The sequence below is a fragment of the Mauremys mutica genome, chromosome 15 (assembly GCF_020497125.1).
Source record: "Mauremys mutica isolate MM-2020 ecotype Southern chromosome 15, ASM2049712v1, whole genome shotgun sequence".
Classification (NCBI taxonomy): Eukaryota; Metazoa; Chordata; order Testudines; family Geoemydidae; genus Mauremys; species Mauremys mutica.
The window spans coordinates 7,186,505-7,211,330 of record NC_059086.1 but is presented as its reverse complement, the minus strand read 5'-3'; the positions used below and the strand labels follow the sequence as shown (position 1 = coordinate 7,211,330).

The following is a 24,826-nucleotide window of genomic DNA, read 5'->3' as shown; positions in this document are numbered from 1 at the left end:
AAAGATTAATAAAACGTGAAGACAGAGCTTTGTGTAGCTTTAAATCAGCAAAATAACCGGCCACATGATGGCATTGTAAGGCAAGAAATGAGACACTCTGGTAGGCATTCTATACAGAAGCCTGACTGAGACTTGTTTCACTCTTATCATCTAAATTCAAAGGGAGAGAGATGCAGAGATGGAGCTAATAGGTGATTATAATGTTAAAACCAGTAGAGTGCTAGACTTCCATGCACCTAATGTCATACTACAACACCTCATGCCTACGGGTTGCATTGATGCCTGCTTCTGTAACTCATTGTGGCATGCGCGCACACACAGCTCATACCTTCACAGCTGATCATCATTCGACCAGCACACTCACACCATAATTACAACACGTTACACCTTCACACTGTACCTGCCTACCAGCATCCCTTCAAATGTACCAACCTTCCTAGTCACAGACTTACTCACTGAGCACCTTTGCTACTGCACACATGGATCACTGCCTCCCTGCCCCGCTGCAGAGATACATCTCCGTGCACTGTACCCAGGAAATTGATTCCCATTGACATAGTGCTCTGGGGGTCCTTATCAGTTTCTCCCACGTTAGGCCCCGTTACATTGCCAGAGCTCTGTAAAGTGGCCTGAGAATTAGGATCAGTTGCCGCTCACGTACACACCTCACATCTGGTCCAGGGCAAGTTCTGCTCAATACTAGATCCAAGAGAGCCAAGCTGTATGGGAGAGGCTAAGGGAAGGCTTTAGCTCCGTATTTACAATACTAGACCAGTGGTTCCCAAACTCGTTCTGCCGCTTGTGCAGGGAAAGCCCCTGGCGGGCCGGGCTGGTTTGTTTACCTGCCGCGTCCGCAGGTTCGGCCAATCGCGGCTCCCAGTGGCTGTGGTTCGCTGCTTCCGGCCAATGGGAGCTGCTGGAAGCGGCAGCCAGTACGTCCCTCGGCCCATGCCGCTTCCAGCAGCTCCCATTGGCCTGGAGCAGCGAACTGCAGCCACTGGGAGCCCCGATTGGCCGAACCTGCGAATGCGGCAGGTAAACAAACCGTCCCAGCCCGCCAGGGGCTTTCCCTGCACAAGTGGCAGAACAAGTCTGGGAACCACTGAACTAGAGGAAATAATTGTCGTTTGTCTAGAGCCTGATTTTGAAAAGTTGCTTCCAAATTTACATCTGCAATTTTGTGGGTGACAAGAATTGTGAGTGAAATTTTATTGCACTTAAATATTTAGGGAAAAATTTTCAAAAATGTGCCCTGACTTTTGCTGCCTCAAGGTTTGGGTGACCAGCTTAAATCACCTAAAGTTGAGCCCCCCCAAAAATGTTGGCTTTAGCTATGTGGCTGCAGCAAGCAAGGAGGTAGTTCGAATCGCTGTGCTGAGACGAGGCCACAATTATCTGGGCTTGCAATGTCAGAGGCCAGGCTGAGACTCTTAAAAATGAAGATTTAGTCTGCTACTTTGGCTCAGATAAGCACTGTGTACCCTCAAACAGGAGAGCTGGCAGCATTTAAGTAGTTTTGACTTAACTACCTAAGTGAGGGTAGCTGCAAATTTTGTCAGTAGAAGCACCAGACAGGTTTTCACTGAATCATTCAATAGTTTATAGATGGTAACTTCTTCCTTTTTTCCTTTCTAAGGCAAATAACTGAAGTCTTTTCAATTGTTTAACTGCACTCCTCTATACCAGAACACTGCACACCCGTAGACACCTGGACAGTCTTAACTGAAGAGTTAGTTACGCTTGTATCATTTGCCTTATTCAGTGAATTAACTCCTCGTAATAATCCCAGCTTATGCCTTATTGAATGGTCCAGATTGATTGTGGACTTTAGAAAGGTGTTGGCCTCCTGTACTGTGAAAGGAAAATCATTAGACAAAAAATTCCCAAAAAGTTCTGGGTCCCCATCCAAAGCCAGAATATTCTGGAGGACTTTGTGCATGGAGTACAGCTCTTTACAGTTTTCCACGAAGATTCCCCATAGGGACTGGTTCCTGAACTCCTCCGTTGGTCGAATCTGCTGCCTGTCCTCAAGGCACTGCAACACCCAACTCAAGCGGCATGGCCATTGATTAGCCATGACCACCCATGCTGCCACGGACCTTGGAGACATTGTATGTCTCGTAATGTTTTGCTGCAGCATGAGTCTGATGGTGATGGGAATTGTGTTGACGATCCTTTTCATTTGAATAATGCTCTCCGGGATGTATTTATAGAGACAATCAGTGTCATTGTGCAGAGCATGAAATGCTTCATGAATATACCTCACAGCTTGAGCATCGATTTGGCTTTGGTCCATTTCACTGGACGTCTCCATATCTACCAGCTTTATCATTTTCCCCTTTACGCTCCTGACTCCCCTTTCCATGTTTTTTGTGATGATTTTGTACATCAGGTCCTCCCGGCTCTGGACAGCATCCTGCAAATGCTGCAGTTTGGACTTTGTGCCCATCTCTGGTATTGAGAAAGGCAAAGTCACCGTGCGGTTCAGGAACAGGTACCCATTGTCGGCCATTCCTTTCATGCAGCTGGTTTGTTCCAAACACGACGCAATGATGCTGGGATCTATCACCAGGATGAAAATGAATGGGGCGTTAGTGTCCGACAGCAAAGTGTTTATTGCATTCAAAACCCCGACGACCCTCTCTGGGTAGCACATATCCAAACTGGTGATCTCCAGCACTATGCGCAGCCGCCGTCTCTCATAGATCTCCATGTAATACACAAAGCTGGTCAGCATCTCGATTTCCTTCTTCACTTCGCTCATGAAGCCTAGGTGGCTGCTAAACTTCTCGCTGTCCGTCATCTTCTCAATTTTCTGCTTCTGGCTGATAACCATGTTCTTAACCACAGAGAAAACCGTCACTAATATTCCTGATCCAGACAGGCCGGTGGTAGCGCTGCCAATGACCTTTAACGCACTGCTGTCTTTTATTCCTGGAACAAAGATCGCCACTGAGAGCAGGCTTACGCCGGCCAGTAGGACAAACACGAGGCCTCCTAATGAAAGGCAGGTCCGTTTGTTGAGAAGCCATTCGTCTTGGCTAAAGCCACAGGCAAATCTGGGCCTTTTCCCCATCACGTGGTAAAAGCTCAAAGGCAGGGCACCGAAATGCTTGCGGATGCTTTGACAGAGCGTGGTGACCAGCCCTGCCCACAGCTTATCGCTGCCAGCATATTGCCAAGCACTAAACCTGATGAAGAGGAACTGAATGTTCTCCCTCCTAAGGTGGACTTCAGTGATCACCGGCTGGTAGAAGAGCAGATACCACAGGAGAAGAAAATAGCCCCAACCTTCAGGTCTTCTTGGCTTTTGGTGTGATTTTCTCAGCTCCTCTTCTTCTCTCTGAATGGATTCTTTGAGCATGCAGGCTGGAGAAGCAGAAAAAACAACTGGTTACTCTGCTGTATGGCACTGTGTCGCATTAAGGGGAGGGGGGAGGCCCTTCCAAACAGGTCATGTGGCCCTGATTTGTTGTCTTACTGGGTCTCTGAAATAAACTGTTTAATAGGGGGCCATAGGGATCTGTGCTAGCTTCGGGCTTACTTCATTTAACATCTTCATTAAAGATCCCGAGAAAGGGGATAAATTGCATATTAGAAAAAATGGCAGATGATTTTAACCTGGGAGGTTCTGCAAACTCAGAGGCCAGAGAAATAACATGAAGGGACCTAGAGAGATTTGGAGAAGAGTCAGAAAAAATAAAATGGATTCAGCTTGCAAGATGCAGCCAGTGCATCCCAGGAAAATTATCCCAAACACATATGCTCCAAGGGTGACAAAAAGGGTTGGTGTGTGACAGTGGGCAGCAAATTAGACAGGAGCTTGAAATGTTATGAGGCAGCAGAAGAGACCATTGCACCTGTGGTGGGCAGCATACGCAAAGAATCACACTACAGAGCAGGGGGACATGGCTTTGATGCAACTATCCCTGGGACATTGTGTTCAGTTCACAGGTGTGCAAAGTAGCTGAATTAACTTTGCTGCTGGAATCTTATCTATGCTGTTTCCTGACTTTCTGGAGTTTTAATGGAGGCTTATTTAATATTTAACTTCCTTGTTTTGCTTTTGAGGAAATTGCATGTAATATGTGAGATCCTGGGGCCTTGGACTGCAGTGCCTGGGTGAAAATTGAAAGACTTGGAAGTCTCCAGGATCTGGGTCCCAGCATAGCATTTCCATGGCCCCATATAGCTCTGAAATGTGCATTTTATTCAGGTGAAAATGGTGGGATGAGCTCCTGTCTTTGCTGCTGAAATGTGATATGTTTGGGGACAGATTGCTGGAAGGCAGCTGCCCAGTAGTTTCCATGGGGATCCTGGCAGTGAAGAAGGCAGAACACAGTTCGTTTATATAAATGAAAACAGAGAATTTGCAGAGTATAGTAGATTGAAACAAAAATCACTGAAAAACCCAGAGAGACTGGGGGCTGTGATTGTCACCTGACTCTTATAACAGGGTGTTTGGGGGACTTTTAGTTATGTATTACAATCCTCATGTGAAGTGTCCGAGTAACCTCCTCTCTCTCTGTTCAGCCCCCTTGTCAGAGACTGCAACATCCCTGAACTTTTCTAACTGGGAGGAATAACATACGCTGTGACAGCACTAACCTAACCAAGCCAGCTCACTAGCTGTCTGTGTGTGGGAGCACGAAGAGGCATACAAATGTTTAGCATATCTGGAACGTAAATACCATGCAAGCCAGCTACAACAATGCCCGTATGAACGCCTGTTCTCACTTTCACGTGACATTGTAAATAAGAATCATAGACTCATAGGCCTTGTCTACACTTGCAAGTTGGAGCACATTAAATCATCCCCAGGCGCCTTAACTCCTGAGGTGTCCACACTGGCACGTAGAGCGCCCGGACTCTGCGGCTGGAGCGCCCTTGGTAATCCATCTCCATGAGAAGCATAGAGCTTTCTGCGCCCCAGTGTGGACGCCCTGGTCTATTAATGCTCTCTGATCGGCCTCCAGGAAGTGTCCCACAATGCCTGTTCTAGCCACTCTGGTCATCACTTTGAAGTCTACTGCCCTGCCCTCAGATGACCAACCGTCAGACCTGCCCTTTAAATTATCTGGGAATTCTGAAAGTCCCCTTCCTGTTTGCTCAGCCAAGTGTGGAGTGCTCTCAGCGCATCTTTCCAGGTGACCATCCCTCCACGTGCCAGGCGATCCCCAGTATGGAGCAATGGCGAGGTGCTGGACCTCATCAGTGTTTCGGGGGAGGAAGCTGTCCAGTCCCAGCTGCACTCCACCTGTAGGAATTACGATACCTACGGGCAGATATCAAGTGCCATGATAGAAAGGGGGCATGACCAGGACGCAGTGCGGTGCGGGGTTAAAGTGAAGGAGCTGCGGAGTGCCTACCACAAAGCGCAGGAGGCAAACTGCCATTCCGGTGCTGCCCCCACGGTCTGCCGGTTCTACAAAGGGCTGGACGAGATACTTGGGGGCAACCCCACCTCCACTCCGAAGAGCACCATGGACACTTCAGAGGCCGTGGCAGCCCGGAGTGCAACAAGGCAGGAGGTGGAAAGCGGGAGCGAGGGTGCTGAGGAGGACGGGGGCCCAGAGCCAGAGGACGGCCCGGCATCCCTAGATGCCTGCGGCCAGGAGCTGTTTTCAAGCCAGGAGGAAGGTAGCCAGCCGCAGCGGACGGTGCTTGGGGAAGAACAAACAGCAGAAGAGGTGCCTGGTAAACGGCTTTTATTTTGAGAAGGGAGTTGTTGGGTGCAGGCTGATGGGGCGAGGAGGCTTAGGGCTGCATGCATGCCTAGATGCGTAAGAGGGCGTTGGTGTCATCTCTCACATCGCAGTAATTGGCCTCAGTGATCTCATCGAAGGTTTCATGCAGAAGCTGGGCAATCCACTTGCGCAGGTTCCTTGGCAGAGCTACCGTGCTCCTTGTTCCAGTGAGGCTAACATGTCCGCGCCGTGACTGGCGGGGGGACCATTGCTGCACACAGGCAAGCTGAATATGGGCCAGGGCAGAAGCCGCATTGTAGTAGAAGACCCTCCTTTGCTTCCCAGGTCACCCTCAGCAGTGAGATATCTTCCAGGACAAACCCATGCTGTGGAAAATGTGGGGCAGTGTTCAGTATATGGGCCCCCTGCAGCTGTTGGCTCTCCCCAAGGCACAGGACCCCAGAGAACAGTACAGTCCTGGAACAATCAGTCTCTCTTGCCCCTGTGGTTACTCACCATTTTGGGGCTCTTGTGGGTAATGTGCGCTCGCCTTGGGACAGGCAGTTTGTGTTATTGTGTGCACTGTGCTTGTCTTTAAGTTCGGCCGAATCATTGCTCTGTCTAGTGATAACAATGCTGCCTCTGTTAAATGTTGCATTTTGGCTTTACAAATGCAACCTTGAGATCCAGACGCCCCCTCACTCTGCAGCCCTTATCCCAAAACTCTTTCCTATGTCACTGCCAACCCACTTTCCCCAACATCCAGGTTCTTATCGCCACCAGCTGCTTCCAACACATGTAGCTTCACCGCCCAGCCCTGCAAACTATGACCCTTACCCACTGCACTCAACCCCCATCACCATGCATTTTAGCCAGCTTGAAGCTGGCACTCATTGCATGACACTCCGGACAGGAAGGCTGAATATGATAACAGGACATTTGCAAGTCTGTGATTGTTCCGTTCCCCACCCTTCCCTCTTCTCTTCTCCCACACAGCACAGATGTGTCATGCCGTGTGTGTTTCTCCAACAGTTGTGTTTCTTTTCAATAAATTAATTTTTTGGTTTTGGAAACATTCTTTATTTCATTAACTAAAAGATAGCATAGCCCAGGAAAGCAACAGGCACTGCTAGTCAGTGCATCATACATAGCAAACACAGATGCCTACTAACATTGGAACCACTGCACTTTACTCCCGTGCAGGGCACCAAACATTACTGGTGGCTTTCAGCATCGAATTGCTCCCTCAAGGCATCCCTAATCCTTACGGCCCCGTGCTGGGCCCGTCTAATAGCCCTGGTCTCTGGCTGTTCAAATTCAGCCTCCAGGTGTTGAACCTCTGAGGTCCATGCCTGAATGAAGCTTTCACCCTTCCCTTCACAAATATTATGGCGGGTACAGCACACAGCTATAACCGTAGGGATGTTGTCATCGGCCAGATCCAGCTTCCCATACAGATAGCGCCAGCAGGCTTTTAAATGGCCAAAAGCACTCAACAGTCATTCTGCACTGACTCAGCCTGTTGTTGAATCGCTCCTTGCTGTTGTCAAGGCTCCCTGTGTATGTTTTCATGAGCCATGGCATTAAAGGGTAGACTGGGTCTCCAAGGATCACAATGGGCATTTCAACTTCCCCTACGGTGACCTTCTGGTCCAAGAAGAAAGTCCCAGCTTGCAGCTTCCTGAACAGGCCAGTGTTCCGAAAGATGCATGCGTCATGCACCTTTCCAGACCAGCCTGCGTTAATGTCCGTGAAACACCCATGGTGATCCACAAGCACCTGGAGAACCATCGAGAAATACCCCTTCCGATTTATGTACTCAGAGGCTAGGTGGTCTCATGCCAGAATTGGAATATGCATGCCATCTATCGCTCCTCCGCAATTAGGGAAACCCATTTGTGCAAAGCCATCCACAATTGCTCGGAGTCACGGTTCTTCTGAGCGGGATGCAATTAATGGCCCTGCACACTTGCATCAACATGATTCCAATGGTAAACTTGCCCCCTCCAAACTGGTTAGCAACCGATCAGTAGCTGTCTGAAGTTGCCAGCTTCCAGATTGCAATAGCCACCCGCTTCTCCACTGGCAGGGCAGCTCTCAATCTCGTGTTCTTGCGCCGCAGGGTGGGGGCGAGCTCAGCACACAGTCCCATGAAAGTGGCTTTCCTTATAAGAAAGTTCTGCAGCCGCTGCTCGTCATCCCAGACTTGCATGTTGATGTGGTCCCACCACTCAGTGCTTGTTTCCTGAGCCCAAAAGTGGTGTTCCATGATGGTGAGCGTGTCCATGAATGCCACAAGCAATCTCGTGTCATATGCATTATGCATGTAGACATCATCATCGGACTCCTCACTGTCACTTTGTAGCTTAAGGAGTAACTCGGCTGCCAAACATGACGTGTTGGCGAGACCCATCAGCATATTCCTCAGCAGTTCGGGATCCATTCCCGCAGACCGAAAGGGAAGACAGACAGAGTGTGCAGTACAAAAAACATTGAAAGATGGCGCCAAATATGTATGGAAGCACAGGGATTGCTGGGATGCGAAGCGATACATCATGGGACATTGGGACAGGACCCAGGATGCCCCGCACCCCCCCACACCCTTCCCACAAGCCTCAGCAACAGAATGGGAAGAGGTGCTCTGTGAGTTAGCTGCCCATAATGGACCACTCCGAATGCCACTGCAAGTGCCGCAAATGTGGCCATGTCACCGTGCTTGCAGCTGTCAGTGTGAACACACGGCAGCACTTTCCCTGCTGCTGTCTCCGAGGGCTGGTTTAACTCCCGGCACTCTACATCTGCAAGTGTAGATAAGGCCATAGAAGATTAGGGTTGGAAGGGACCTCAGGAGGTCATCTAGTCCAACCCCCTGCTCAAAGCAGGACCAACACCAACTAAATCATCCCAGCCAGGGCGTTGTCAAGCCAGGCCTTAAAACCCTCAAAGAATGGAGATTCCACCACCTCCCTAGGTAACCCATTCCAGTGCTTCACCACCCTCCTAGTGAAATTGTGTTTCCTAATATCCAACCTAAACCTCTCCCACTTCAACTTGAGACCATTGCTCCTTGTTCTGTCATCTGCCATCACTGAGAACAGCCGAGCTCCATCCTCTTTGGAACCCCCCTTCAGGTAGTTGAAGGCTGTTATCAAATCCCCCCCCCCACACACACACTCTTCTCTTCTGCAGACTAAACAAGCCCAGTTCCCTCAGTCTCCCCTCACAAGTCATGTGCCCCAGCTCCCTGATCATTTTTTGTTGCCCTCTGCTGGACTATCTCCAATTTGTCCACATCCTTTCTGTAATGGGTGGGAGGCTCCCAAAACTGGACGCAATACTCCAGATGTTGCCTCACCAGTACCAAATAGAGGGAAATAATCACTTCCTTCGATCTGCTGGCAGTGCTCCTACTAATGCAGCCCAATATGCCATTAGCCTTCCTGGCAACAAGGGCACACTGCTGACTCATCTCCAGCTTCTCATTCACTGTAATCCCTAGGTCCTTTTCTGCAGAACTGCTGCTTAGCCAGTCAGTACCAGCCTGTAGCAGTACATGGGATTCTTCCATCCTAAGTGCAGGACTATGCACTTGTCCTTGTTGAACCTCATCAGATTTCTTTTTGCCCAATCCTCCAATTGGACCCTATCCCTACGCTCCCCCAACCTTAGTGTCGTCTGTGAACTTGCTGAAGGTGCAGTCCATCCCATCATCCAGATCGTTAATAAAGATGTTGAGCAAAACTGGTGCCAGAACCAGGGCCGACCAGAGGATTCAGGGGGCCTGGGGCAAAATAATTTTGGTGGAGTGGACATAAAAAAAGATGCCACCCGCTATGGCGGTTGTACTCACCGGGTGGCGCTCCGGGTCTTCGGTGGCAGTTTGGCAGCGAGTCCTTCATTTGTTCTGGGTCTTCGGTGGCACTGAAGGACCCGCCGCCAAAGACCTGGAGCGAGTGAAGGGCCCGCCGCCAAAGTGCCGCCGAAGACCCGAAGCGCCGCCGGGTGAGTAAAAGGCGCCTCTACCCAGCGAAGGGATTCTCGGCCAGGGCTCGCAGGGCCCCTGTGGGGCCTGGAGCAAATTGCCCCACTTGCCTCCCCACCCTGGGTGGCCCTGGCCAGGACTGACCTCTGGGGTACTCCACTTGATACTGGCTGCCAACTGGACATCGAGCCATTGATCACACTCGTTGAGCCTGACAATCTAGCCAGCTTTCTATCCACATTACAGTCCATTCATCCAATCCATACTTTTTTAATTTGCTGGCAAGAATACTCTGGGAGACCGTATCAAAAGGTTTGCTGAAGTCAAGATATATCACATCCACTGCTTTCACCATATCCACAGAGTCAGTTATCTCGTCGTAGAAGGCAATCAGGTTGGTCAGGCATGACTTGCCCTTGGTGAATCCATGTTAACTGTTCCGGATCACCTTCCTCTCCTCCAAGTGCTTCAAAATGGTGGAAGTGGGCAGCATTATCTCTAAAGTTTCACACTGTTTTGTTTTTGAGTGCGGTTATGTATAAAAAATTCTACGTTTATAAGTTGCACTTTCACAATAAAGAGATTACACTAGAGTACTTGCATGGAGTGAATTGAGAACAACTTCTTTTGTTTCTCTTTTTTACAGTGCAAATATTTGTAATAACAAATATAATATAAAGCGAGCACTGTGCACTTTGCATTCTGCGTTGTAATTGAAATCAACATATTTGAAAATATAGAAAAACATCCAAAATATTTATAATAAATTCAAGTGGATATTCTATTATTAACAGTGTGATTAAAACTACAATCAATTGCAACTATTTTTTAATCTAGTTAATTTGCTTTGCATTAACTGCTTGCGTTAACTGCAATTAATTGACAGTCCTACTAAATATCTTTAAAAATTTGGGGCTAGCAGCCTATCTGCATCTTTAGGTGCCTAAATAGCTTTGGAAATCTGGTCCTAAGTGACTGAGGAGCCTAAGTCCCATTTTGAAAGGTGACTTTGTAAAAATAAGCTATAACCAATAAAGAAACTGATACAGAAAAAGCAGCAATACTTCCTTTAGAAATGGATGTAAGTATATTGATACTTCCCCCCCCAGCATGGCCTCAGTTACACTGATATAAATATATAACTTCTGTTTACTGAAATAAGTTTTACTATTATGGACACTTTCAAAACCAATATACAGTAGAACTTCAGAGTTACGAACACCAGAGTTACGAACTGAGCAGTCAACCACATACCTCATTTGGAAGCAGAAGTATGCAGTCAGGCAGCAGCCGCAAACAACAAACAACAACAAAGGCTAATACTGCACAGTACTGTGTTAAATGTAAACTACTAAAAAATAAAGGAAAAGCAGCATTTTTATTTTGCATATTAAAGTTTCAAAGCTGTATTAAATCAATGGACTTTTGAAGGAACATTTTGTTCAGAGTTACAAACAACCTCCATCCCCGAGGTGTTCATAACTCTGAGGTTCTACTGTAGTTAAATCAGTACAGAGACTTCGTATTGGCCAGCCTGAGAACAACGTGTTACACCAGACCAGAAGTTGTTTGAGCTGGGACACCTTTAGTATGGTAATAAGTCTGCCAACACATCACTGGGCACATGGCTGGCGGCTATCATAGGCTTGGGGAGGCTGAGCCTCCCCAAACAGCCCGGTGTGGCCCCGCCTATGTGCCGCCCACCCAGCACTCTGGGGCTGTGGGCACTGGGGATGCCCCTGGCACTCTGGGGCTGCAGGTGCTCAGATGGCCCAGGGCTGGGGTGGTGCGGAGGTGCATCCACAATGGAGTGCTCTGGGCTCCAGTGGGGGAGGGAGGGCAGGAGAGGAGGGGGAGGGGCCTCAGGCAGAGTGGGAGGGGCCAGGAGCTAGCCTGCCCCAACAACTGGTTCACCCACCACCCATGACTGGACACTACTGTGTTAACCTGTTGTTTACCATTTGCCCATCAGAGGACTCCATAATCTCCAAAGGATGGGAAGGGTCGGGGTGGCGGGGGGAGCTGGGCTGAACAGGGGGCTGGTCATGAAGGAAATGGCTGGGTAACCTACAGCATGGGAGATGGGACTGGAGGACATGGAGGCTAGGCTGAGACATGCTGCTGCTGAGAGGGGCCAGCGCCCAGCAGTAGCTGCAGCATGATGCAGAGACCAGCTCTGAGCAGGAGGAGGGCATCAGGGAAAATGACTGTGGTGGAAGCCACAAGGGACTGTGCTGGGGCCTGACATGTGCTAAGTTTATCGTGTTTCATTTGTACGGTAAAGCCATCGTGCCTAGGGCAATAGCACCTTTGTGCCCAGAGTCCCAGTGCAGCGTCCTCGCTCTGACTTGCAGCATGCACATGTTCTGGGGAACCCCCTAACGACTAGGGCCTGTAGAACCCCTTGCTTGGATCACCCACTGCGCTTGCCTCTGAGCGTGCTACCAGCCACCTCGGAGCTGGCATCCCATAGCACTCGCAGCCCCCTGCCGTGGATCAGGTACAGGACCCAGGCTGCACCATGCAATGACCTGTTCACTGCCAGGCTAGGCGGGAGAATATTGGTGTTCTCTCTCTCTCTCCCCCACCAGCTAGGGTGACCAGATGTCCCGATTTTATAGGGACAGTCCCGATTTTTGGGTCTTTTTCTTATATAGGCTCCTATTACCCCCCACCTGCTGTCTCGATTTTTCACACTTTCTGTCTGGTCACGCTACCCCCAGCAGCCTGTCTCGTGCCGGCCTGCCGCGTTCCACCCAGCGCCTCCTAGGTATTCTAGCCTGTCTGAAAGTGCCAGTTCTCCTGCCTGGGGAAACCCCAAAGCATCCCTGAGCCCACCTGTTATTTTATCAAGCAGCGAATTAAAACGGCTCCCAACGGGACAGTAGAAGCCGATGGTCACGGGCGTAGAGGTGTGCAGCAGTGTCTTGGAGAGGCAGCAGCAATAAATATCATCTTCAGTCAGAAAATCTGGGGAAGAGGAGGCATCCATAAACACAGAGCAAATAAACATACTTGCTGCCCCCGCCCTCCCCCCAATCTGTTTGGCTGTTTGCCAGGAGTGGTTGGGCTGGACAGGATGTGTGAGAGCTCTTGGGATTGCACAGGGCCAGTGGCTGTGACCCTGTTCTCAGTCTCTTTATTAGCATAAGCTCCACGCAGCAAATCTTTTTCCAGGGACACATTTTACTCTTTCTTCAGAACAACAAATGTTTTTAGCTCATCCTTCAGGATCCTCAGCTCAGCACCTGCTAATCAGCCAAGTAGCCCATTGCTGAGAGGATACATGTTTCAGGCCAAAGTCTCTGGCCTGCGGAACTCTTTTTCAGTGCCCAAGCAGTGCGATGGGAGCAGAAACCGCCAGTGACTCCCCAGCTGGAGGAGTTGCCAGCAGGCAGAGCTGGTACAGCTGTCTCCTCTACCTCCCTCCCTGTAGCCCCCTGTGCAGAAGGCATGTCAGTAGCAAGGAGGGGCAGGCAGGGAGAGTGGCAAGAGCACAAATCCCCAGATGGTGGATAGTCTCTAGGGAGCCACAACCAGTGGGCTGCACTAAAATGGGCCTGGGCCGAGGATCGGGGAGCTGGCTCCTGGACAGCTCCCACTGCTGCTGTGCCCAACTTAAGCTGGATGCAGAAGAGAATCTGGCCCTGTGGGAGGAATCCTCCACACCTGGCCATGCATAGGCGATGGCTGTGCAGCAGCTCTGCAGAGTTTGCTTAAACCCAGACGCCCTGGGCCTCAGAGCTATGAATTTAGCAGGTGTGTTGTTCTTTGGGAGCCTTGTTTGCTTTCTGGGATAGAGTGAACTTTGGAGCTGATCCCTGGGCCCTGCCTAGGCAGACAGCCTGGGTACAGAGATCTTTGTTTGCAAAGCATTTACTGAGGTTATTTAAATCTAAAAATGAACATCTGTTGTAATGAACAACTACTGTTCCCTTGATCACCACAGACAGGGAAAGGACTTTGAACAGATCTTTGATTCTTTTATACAACCTACAGAAACTCTATGAGGTATAAAAAGCGACAGAGTCCTGTGGCTGCTTATAGACTAACAGACGTATTAGAGCATAAGCTTTCGTGGGTGAATACCCACTTCGTTGGCTGCATGTAGTGGAAATTTCCAGAGGCAGGTATAAATATAAATACCTGCCTCTGGAAATTTCCACTACATGCATCCAACGAAGTGGGTATTCACCTACGAAAGCTTATGCTCTAATACGTCTGTTAGTCTATAACAGGAGTCGGCAACCTTTTCAGAAGTGCTGTGCCGAGTCTTCATTTATTCACTCTAATTTAAGGTTTCGCGTGCCAGTCATACATTTTAACGTTTTTAGAAGGTCTCCTTTTATAAGTCTATAATATATAACTAAACTATTGTTGTATGTAAAGTAAATAAGGTTTTTAAAATGTTTAAGAAGCTTAATTTAAAATTAAGTTAAAATGCAGAGCCCCCCGGATCAGTGGCCAGGACCTGGGCAGTGTGAGTGCCACTGAAAATCAGCTCGCGTGCTGCCTTCGGCACCCATTCCAGAGGTTGCCTACCCCTGGTCTATAAGGTGCCACAGGACTCTGTCGCTTTTTACAGATCCAGACTAACATGGCTACCCCTCTGATATATGAGTTATGTACCTGTTGTGTATCTGCTGGAATTCTCCCATGAATGGGGGAGAAGAGATCTGTTTTGTTGTAATATGCCGTGACTAGACGAGACGCGATACATCGATCCCTGATAGATCAATTACTATCCGCCGATGCGGCGGGTAGTGTAGACATACCCTTTATCACTTTGTATATAGAGAAGCCCTTAGACAATAAAAGTGAAGCCCAATGCCTCTATCATTACAGTCTCTATTCAAAGCAGAGCCACACTTTAACAGCTGGCTATTTTATAACTAAAACGATGCAAATTAATGTCAACTGAAAATCTTTCGTTCCAAACCCAGTCCCTACTTGCTTCCTCTGCTAAGGCAGGTTACACCCTTCCAACGTTGTTTTTATTTTAAATATGCATTGTGTTCCTTCCTTCTGCTTTTCTTTGCCAAATTCAATTCCTTCTCAGACAGGTCACTATGGGCCCCACAATTAGGGTTTATAAAAACAACGTTTTAAACATTTTAAAGTGAGTAGAATGATTTCCATACTGTCTTTCTTTACTTCCTGTGCAAACAGGGTTTTACCGTGGAATTAAACTTTCCCTAGCAGGGTTGTAATCCAAAGTCAAGAGCCTTTTGCAAATGCATGCAAATGAGAATGTGAAACTGACTAAAAGCTACAATGAGATTGTTCAGCATGAGCGAAAAGCAAAAAAGTAGGGCTGTCAAGTGATTAAAAAAATTAATCACGATTAATCACACTGTTATAGTTATTTTTTATTACAAATATTTATGCTGTAAAAACAAAATAAATAGTATGGTATCAGAGGGGTAGCTGTGTTAGTCTGGTTCTGTAAAAGCAGCAAAGAATCCTGTGGCACCTTATAGACTAACAGACGTTTTGCAGCATGAGCTTTCGTGGGTGAATACCCACTTCTTCGGATGCAAAATAAATAGTATATTTCAATTCACCTCATACAATCTCTTTATCATGAAAGTTGAACTTACAAATGTAGAATTATGTACAAAAAATAACTGTATTCAAAAATAAAACAATGTAAAATTTAGAGTTTACAAGTCCACTTAGTCCTATTTCTTGTTCAGCCAGTCACTCAGACAATGAAGTTTGTTTACATTTGCAGGAGATAATGCTCCCCGCTTCTTGTTTACAATGTCACCTGAAAGTTAGAACAAGTGTTCACATGGTACTGTTGTAGCCGGCGTCACAAGATAATTATGTGCCAGATGCACTAAAGATTCATGTGTCCCTTCATGCTTCAGCCACCATTCCAGAGGACATGCGTCCATGCTGATGACAGGTTCTGCTTGATAACAATCCAAAGCAATACAGTCCAACACATGCTCATTTTCATCATCCAGCAGAAGGTTGATTTTCTTTTTTGGAGGTTCGGGTTCTGGAGTTTCCGCATCACAGTGTTGCTCTTCTAAGACTTCTGAAAGCCTGCTCCACACCTCGTCCCTCTCAGATTTTGGAAGGCACTTCAGATTCTTAAACTTTGGGTCAAGTGCTGTAGCTATGTTTAGAACTCTCACATTGGTGCCTTCTTTGTATTTTGTCAAATCTGCAGTGAAAATGTTCTTAAAACAACATGTGCTGGGTCATCATCTGAGACTTCAATAATATGAAATACATGGCAGAATGTGTGTAAAACAGAGCAGGAGACGTACGATACTCCCCCAAGGAATTCAGTCAAAATGTAATTAACACATTATTGTTTCAATGAGTGTCATGAGCACAGAAGCATGTCCTCTGGAATGGTGGCCTAAGCACGAAGTAGCATATGAATCATAGAAGGTTAGGGATGGAAGAGACCTCAGGAGGTCATCTAGTCCAACCCTCTGCTCAAAGCAGGGCCAACACCAACTAAATCATCCCAGCCAGGGCGTTGTCAAACCAGGCCTTAAAAACCGCTAAGGATGGAGATTCCACCACCTCCCTAGGGAGCCCATTCCAGTGCTTCACCACCCTCCTAGTGAAATAGTGTTTCCTAATATCCAACTTAGACCTCCCCCACTGCAACTTGAGACCATTACTCCTTGCTCTGTCATCTGCCACCACTGAGAACAGCTGAGCTCCATCCTCTTTGGAACCCCCCTTCAGGTAGTTGAAGGCTGCTATCAAATCTCACCTCACTCTTCTCTTCTCCAGACTAAATAAGCCCAGTTCCCTCAGCATCTCCTCATAAGTAATAAGCCGCAGACCCCTACTCATTTTTGTTGCCCTCCGCTGGACTCTCTCCAATTTGTCCATGTCCTTTCTGTAGTGGGAGGCCTAAAAGTGGATGCAATACTCCAGATTTGGCCTCACCAGTGCTGAATAGAGGGGAATAATCACTTCCCTCGACCTGCTGGCAATGCTCCTACTAATGCAGCCCAATGCTCCTACTAATGCAACCCAATATGCCATTAGCCATATATCCACTGTGATAGATCCAGGCCAGTTGGGAACAGCAGAGTAGTAGAAGGGAGATATACTGGCCACTGGATAAGCAGTTTTCTGTTCCCTGAGTGACCAGAGCAGAGGCTGCTCTGGGCTAATGAGAACACCTGACTCCAATTAACCTGCTAAGAGTCAGATGAGGCTGTTAAGCACCTGACTGTAATTAAGGCCCTTCTGATGCTATAAAAGGGCTCACTCCAGTCAGGCCAAAGGGAGCCAGGGAACCAGAGGAGAGGAAGTGTGTGTGAGGAACTGGGAGCAAGAGGCGTGCAAGAAGCTGAGAGTGAGTAGGCATACTGCTGGAGGACTGAGAAGTATAAGCGTTATCAGACATCAGGAGGAAGGTCTGGTGGTGAGGAAAAAGAAGGTGTTGGGAGGAGGCCATGGCGAAGTAGCCCAGGGATTTGTAGCTGTCGCGCAACTGTACCAGGAGGCGCTCTAGACAGCTGCAGTCCACAGGGCCCTGGGCTGGAACCAGGAGTAGAGAGCGGGCCCAGGTTCTCCCCAAACCTCCCAACTCCTGATCAAACACAGGAGGAATTGACTTGGACTGTGGCTTCTACCAGAGGGGAAGGTCTCTGGGCTGTTTTCCGACCCAGAGGGTGAATCTGTGAGGCAAGCAAATCCTCCAATAAGCGCAAGACCCACCAAGGTAGAGGAAGAACTTCGTCACACCACATATCCAGCTTCTCGTCCACTGTAATCCCCAGGTCCTTTTCTGCAGAACTGCTGCTTAGCTAATTGGTCCCCAGCCTGTAGTGGTGCATGGAATTCTTTCATCCTAAGGGCAGGACTCTGAATTTGTCCTTGTTGAATCTTATCAGATTTCTTTTGGCCCAATCCTCCAATTTGTCTAGGTCACTCTGGACTCTATCCCTACCCTCCAGCATATCTACCTCTCCCCCCAGCTTAGTGTCATCCGCGACTTGCTGAGGGTGCAATCCATCCCATCATCTAGATCATTAATGAAGATGTTGAACAAAACCGGCCCCAGAACGACCCCTGGGGCACTTCGCTTGATACCGACTGCTAACTGGACATCGAGCCATTGATCACTACCCGTTGAGCCCGATGATCTAGCTAGCTTTCTATCCACCTTATAGTCCATTCATCCAACCCATACTTTTTAAAACTTGCTGGCAAGAATACTGTGGGAGCCAAAGTCAAGGTATATCACATCCACCGCTTTCCCCATATCACAGAGCCAATTATCTCACCATAGATGGCAATCAGGTTGGTTAGGCATGACTTGTACTTGGTGAATCCATGTTGACTGTTCCTGATCACTTTCCTCTTCTCCAAATGCTTCAAAATGGATTCCTTGAGGACCCGCTCCATAATTTTTCTGGGGACTGAGGTCTGTAGTTCCCCGGGTTCTCTTTCTTCTCTTTTTCAATCTATAATTGCCTTTTTCCAACCTCCCACAATTGCCATGAATTTTCAAAGATAATGGCCAATGGCTCTGCAATCACATCAGCCAACACCCTCAGCACTCTTAGATGGATTAGATCCGGACCCATGGACTTGTGTATGTCCAGCTTTTCTAAATAGTCTTTAACTTGTTCTTTCACCACTGAGGGCTGGTCACCTCCTCCCATACTGTGCTGCCCAGTGCAGCTCTGGGAGCTGACCTTGTCTGTGAAGACTGAGGCAAAAAAAAGCATTGAGTACTTCAGCTTTTTCCACATCATCTGTCACTAGGTTACCTCTCCCATTCAGTAAGGGTCCCACACTTTCCCTGACCACCTTCTTGTTGCTAACATACCTGTAGAAACCCTACTTGTTACCCTTCATGACCCTTGCTAGCTGCAACTCCAATTGTACTTTGGCCTTCCTGATTACACCCCTGCATACTCGAGCAATATTTTTATACTCCTCCCCAGTCATCTGTCCAAGTTTAGACGTCTTGTAAGCTTCCTTTTTGTGTTTAAGCTCAGGAAAGATTTCTCTGTTAAGCCAAACTGGTTGCCTGCCATATTTGCTATTCTTTCTGCACATCAGGATGGTTTGTTTCTGCGCCCTCAATAAGGCTTCTTTAAAATACAGCCAGCTCTCCTGGACTCCTTTCTCCCTCATATTAGCCTCCAAGGGGATCCTGAACATCTGATCCTTGAGGGAGTCAAAATCTGCCTTTCTGAAGTCCAGGGTCTGTATTCTGCTGCTCTCCTTTCTTCCTTTTGTCAGGATCTTGAACTCGACCATCTCATGGTCACTGCTGCCCAGGTTGCCACCCATATCTACTTCCCCTACCAATTCTTCCCTGTTTGGGAGTAGTAGAAGGTTTAGCATATCTGGCATGTAAATACCTTGCAATGCGGCTACAAAAGTGCCATGCTAATGCCTGTTCTCATTTTCAGGTGACACTGAAAATAAGAAACCAGCAGCATTATCTCCTGTAAATGTAAACAGACTTGTTTATTTTAGCAACTGGCTGATAAGAAGTAGGATTGAGTGGACTTGTAGGCTCTAAAGTTTTACGTTGTTTTGGGTGCAGTTATGTAACAAAAAAAAATCTTCATTTGTAAGTTGCACTTTCACGATAAAGAGATTGCACCGTTCTTGTATGAGGTGAACTGAAAAATACTATTTCTTTTGTTTATCATTTTTACAGTACAAATATTTGTAATAAAAATAATAATGTAAAGTGAGCACTGTATACTTTGTATTCTGTGTTGTAATTTAAATCAATATATTTGAAAATGTAGAAAAACATCCAAAAATATTTAATGCATTTCAATTGGTATTCTATTGTTTAACAAGTGCAATTAAAACTGTGATTAATTGCAATTAATGTTTTTAATTCCAATTAATTTTTTTGAGTTAATCGCCTGAGTTAAGTGTGATTAATTGACAGCCCTACAAAAAAGTAAACAATAAAGACAAATAGTGAGTCAAAGGGCCAGATCTTCCTCTGATGTAAACCAACATAATTCCAACATAAATGCCAACGTAACTCCAGGAGCTCAAAGACTTTAAGGCCAGAAGGGACCATTGCGATCATCTAGTCTGACCTCCTGCACATCACAGGCCACAGAACCTCACCCATCCTCTCCTGTAATAGACCCATAATCTCTAGTTACTAAAGTCCTCAAATCATGATTTAAAGTCTTTAAGCTACAGAGAATCCACCATTTACATCAGTTTAAACCTGCAAATGACCTATGCCCCATGCTGAAGAAGAAGGTGAAAACCCTCCAGGGTCTCTGCCAATCTGACCTGGAGGAAAATTCCTTCCCAACCCCAAATACAGCGATCAGTTGGATCCTGAGCATGTTGGCAAGACCCATGAGACAGCCACCTTGGAAAGAATTCTCTGTAGTAACTCAGAGCCTTCCCCATCACATGCCCCATCTCCGGCCATTGGGGGATATTTGCTACTAGCAGTCACCGATGGGCCACATAGCATTGTAGGCCGTCTCACCATACCATCCCCTCCATAATCTTACCAAGTTCAGTCTTGAAACTAGTTAGGTTTTTTTGCCCCCACTGCTCCCCTTGGAAGGCTGTTCCAGAACTTCACCCTCTGATGGTAAGAAACTTTGCTCTAATTTCAAGCTTTAACTTGTTGATGGCCAGTTTATATCCATTTGTCTTGTGTCAACACTGGTGCTTAACTTAACTCCTCTCACTCCCTGATGTTTATCCCTCTAATGTATTTATAGAAAACAATCTTATCTCCCTTCAGCTTTATTTGGTTAGGCTAAACAAGTCAAGCTCCTTGAGTCTCCTCTCCTCTCCACTCTGATCATCCTAGTAGCCCTTCTCTGCACCTGTTCCAGTTTGAATCTTAGACATGAGAGACTGGAATTGCAATCACACCAGCCGCTGCTGGGACAGTCTCAGGCCACCATGCCCCCCTCCCCCAGTAGCAGCAGGAGTTTGGGTGTGAGAGGGGGCAGAGAATTGGGGCACAGGATGGGGTGAGATGGGGTCTGGGCGGTGCTTACCGTGGGGGTTCCCCAGAAGCATCAACATCCCCCTCACTCAGCTCCTAGGTGGAGGCGTGGCCAGGCAGCTCTGCACGCTGCCTCTGCCTGCAGGCACCACCCCTCAACTCCCATTGGCCATGGTTCCTGGCCAATGGGAGCTGCGAAACCAGCACTCTGGGCGCAGGCAGCATGCACAGCTGCCTGGCCATGCCTCCACCTAGGAGTTGAGCAAGGGGGATGTCCCTGCTTCTGGGGAGGGGCGGAGACAGGTAGGGAGCCTGCCGGCCCCACCAACCCCTCCCCCCAGCACTAGCGGGGGTCCCGACTGGCTATGCACCACCGTCCACTAGCCTCCCCCCAGCACCCGCGGCACCGCCGGGCTACCCCACCACCCCCAAGATTTAGTCCTGGGTATATAGCAGAAGTCATGGACAGGTCATGGGCCGTGAATTTTTGTTTACTGCCTGTGACCTGTCCATGACTTTTACTAAAAATACCCATGACTAAAATGTAGCCTTACTCATAATCATCCTGTGATGAACCAATGCACTCAGGTCTTTGTCCACCTTTATAACTTTCAACTGATAAATCCCCAGCTTAGCCTCTAAATGCATGACCTTGCAGTTTGCACTATTAAATTTTATCCCATTTCTACTACTCTCGTTTTTTAATATTACTCCAGCTGATTATTTACACTAGAAGAGGGACTTGTCTGAGGTTTTCTCAATTTTAATGGAGGGTTTATTAGTGATGCAGAGAAGAAAGTTTAGTTTTGTAAAAATGTATGGACCTGTAAACTGTCCACACACAAAAATGCATGCTTTTAATTTACACAAGCAGTTACAGCAATTGTGTGCATGGTCAGGGAATTGCATGTGCAAATGACCAGTTATTAGACAGTGGGACTAAGTGGACATATTAACACAGAGTTCCTGTGAATGGCGCATTCACATTGCATGCAGATTATGCACAGAAGCAAAACACTCTAGACTGTGACATTTGTCCTTTTAAATCTTCTTCTTCTGCTCTTTCTTCCTATATTTATTATTTCCACATTCTCTTAGTCTCTCTTCTCCCCGTCAGGGGCAGCTCCAGGCACCAGCGTGCCAAGCGTGTGCCTGGGGCAGCAAGCCACGGTGGGGCAGCCTGCCAGTCACCCTGAGGGCGGCAGTCAGGCTGCCTTCGGCGGCATGCCTGAGGGAGGTCCGCCGGTCCTGCGGCTTCGGCGGTAATTTGGCGGCGGGTACGCCGAAGGCGCGGGACCGGCGGACCTCCCGCAGGCGTGCCGCCAAAAGCCACCTGCCTGCCGTGCTTGAGGCGGCAAAATACAAAGAGCCGCCCCTGCCCCCAGTGCCACCAACCTCTCGCTCTCCTCCCTCTTCTTTTCCACAATGGCATGCCAGAGCCATGGTTGGCCAGAGTGTTAAATGTCTAACCCAGAAGGATTTATTTTTGCACAGAGGGGCCTTGCCTTTCAAATGCTGTCAGTGCAGGCAGGTCATGGCAGGGAGCACCCTGAGCTGTGCTTCTTACCAGCTCTGTTTGAGATCAGACTGTGTGCTCAGCAGGGCCTGTAGTCAGCCAAAGCTTGAGAGCCAGTGTGACCCTACGGGTAGGCTGCCGGCTGTGGCCAGGAGCCCCAGGGCCTTTAAATCACCCCGGGACTCCCAGCTGCAGAGGTGGCTGGGAGCCCCTGGCGCTCACGGGCAAATTAAAGGGCCTGGGGCTCTGGCCACCACGGAGCTCCGGGCCCTTTAAATCCCCACCGCAGCTCCAGCTCGGATTTAAAGGGCTTTGGGCTCCCGCGGCTGCAGGGAGCCCTGAGCCTTGCCGGGCTGAGGCCGGGATTTAAAGGGGCTGGAGCACCCGTGGCTGCGGGGAACTCCGAGCCCTTTAAATCCTGGCCCCAGCCTGGCCGCCGGAGCTGCAGGTGGGATTTAAAGGGCTCGGAGCTCCCTGCTGCTGCGGGGAGCCCAGAGCCCTTTTAATCCTGTCCACAGAAGCCAGTGCGGTCCAGCACGGCGTACTGGCTCTTGCCGGTATGCCGTACCGGACCGTACCCGCTTACTTTCACCTCTGAGGTCTGCCCTGCAATTAGTCACCTGCAGCCGGCCCATACCAGGTGACTCAGTTTAGGGGACTCTGGCTAAGAGGCTGATTGATTAATTGTGGTGTAGAGTTTCCCGGTTGAGCAAGCTTTGGGACCCTCCCACTTCGCAGGATCCTAGAGCCCAGGCTCCAGCCCGGGCCCAAACATCTACACAACATTTAATCACCCCCTTAGCTCAAGCCCTGTGAGTCTGCGTCAGCTGACATGAGCCAGCCACAGGTTTTTAATTGCAGGATAGACATACCCTAAGAGGTTAATGACTCAGCCTACAAGTGCCTCTTCTCTGCAGCTTTTAGAAAGGGAGGAGGGGGGAGCCATATTGCTATTAGAGCAGGGGTTCTCAAATTGGGGGTCAGGATCCCTCAGGGGGTCACAGGGTTATTACACGGGGGATTGCGAGCTGTCAGCCTCCATCCCAAAGCCCGCTTTGCATCCAGCATTTATAATGGTGTTAAATGTATTAAAAAATGTTTAATTTATAAGGGGCTTGCTATCTGAAAGGGGTCACCAGTACAAAAGTTTGAGAACCCCTGTGTTAGAGCGTGGAGGGGGGGAGCTCAGGAACTGGAGGGCAGAGAGCCATCAGGGGAGGTACCAATTGTGGACTCCTGGATGTTGGACCTGGGCAGCTCAGTGAAAACCCTTGCTTGACATGCAGCTACAGTCAGAAGAGTAGTGATCAGCTGTGTTAGGAGTTGTTCTAGGGATTATCGGGGGCCAGTTCTCTGGCCTGGGTGATACAGGAGGTCAGATTACATTATCATAATGGTCCCGTCTGGTTTTAGAATCTATGAACGGAATGGAAAATTGCTCAGTGTTGGTAACACACATGGTTTTATCATGAGTTTTGCAATACTGGAGGTTTTTAAAGCTCCAGCTCCTGGATTCATGTCATTCCGCTTCCATTTAAAAAAAGAAGTCACTGTATAACCTTGAACCATACTCCCTCCTCTCCAGTGCATACAAAAGGCAGCTGCTAGCCTCCCAGGCTCAGAGCACCAGCCATGCGCTTCCCTCTTAAACACACATTTCTTTGGCAAGAGCCCAGTACTAACATATAGCTCAATCCTCCGCTGCCTTCAACACACTTTATTAGAGAGGGGTGTAGTCCAGTGGATAGGATGCTAGCCAGAGACTTGTCTTCCACTCCCTGCTCTGCTGCAGACTTCCTGTGAGATCTTGAGCAAACCTCAATCTCTCTGTGCCTCAGTTTCCCAGCTGAAGATGGCCGATGATAGTACTGCCCTGCCTGAAGAGGGAGGCTAGATGCTTTAAAGAACTGTGAGGCCCCGTAACGGAGGCTGGATCAATGCTAGAGGCAGCTAGGTACAATCCAAAAGACATCAGGGAAAAATCCACGGCTGGTAGGGCTAAGGAAATCAGGAATTCTTTAAGTATATTAGGTACAAAAGAAACCCTTGCAGTTATACAGGCCTTTCACTAGATGGAGATGGTAACGTTGTTAATAATGCCACAGAGAAGGCGGAAGTGTTCAATAAATATTTCTGCTCTATATTGGGAAAACAGCACACTGATGTCCTCATATCTGATGAGGTTGAGGAAGAACTTTCCAGTCCATTAGCAAATAAGGAGAATGTTAAACAACATTTACTAGAGGTAAATGTTTTAAAAATCAGCTGGCCCAGACCACTTGGACCCAAGAATCCTAAATGAGTTGGTTAAGGAGATCTCTGACCCACTTACGCTAATTTGTAATAAATCTTGTAATACTGGAGCTAACGCTGTGCCAATGATCAAAAAGGACAAAAGTGGGAGGACCCAGGTAACTCTAGGCTGGTTGGCCTGACATCAATTCTGGGCAAAATAATAACAGACTGATACAGGATTCAACTAATAAAGAATGAAAGGATGAGACTGTAATTAATACAAGTCAACATGGTTTTATGGAAAATAGATCTTGCCAAACAATAATGATTTCATTCTTAAATGAGATTACAAGTTTGGTTGTTAAGGTAACTGCAGAGATGTAATACATTTATACTTCTGTATGGTGACTTGGTTATAATGTATAAGTACCTTCATGGGGAGAAAATACCAGGTACTA

At 48.0% G+C, this 24,826-nt stretch overlaps 1 protein-coding gene across 1 annotated transcript in view; it reads right to left on the bottom strand.

Annotated features, from left to right (window-relative positions):
• Window positions 1-1,130: 1,130 nt before the first annotated feature.
• NKPD1 (NTPase KAP family P-loop domain containing 1) overlaps window positions 1,131-24,826 on the bottom strand; it is a 37,895-nt gene continuing 14,199 nt past the window's right edge. The window contains exons 3-4 of the mRNA XM_044989220.1: window positions 12,508-12,639; window positions 1,131-3,369 (exon numbers count right to left, since the gene is read on the bottom strand). Coding sequence (XP_044845155.1) covers window positions 1,664-3,369; window positions 12,508-12,639 — 1,838 coding nt within the window. The 3' untranslated portion in view covers window positions 1,131-1,663. The remainder of the gene's footprint in view (window positions 3,370-12,507; window positions 12,640-24,826) is intronic.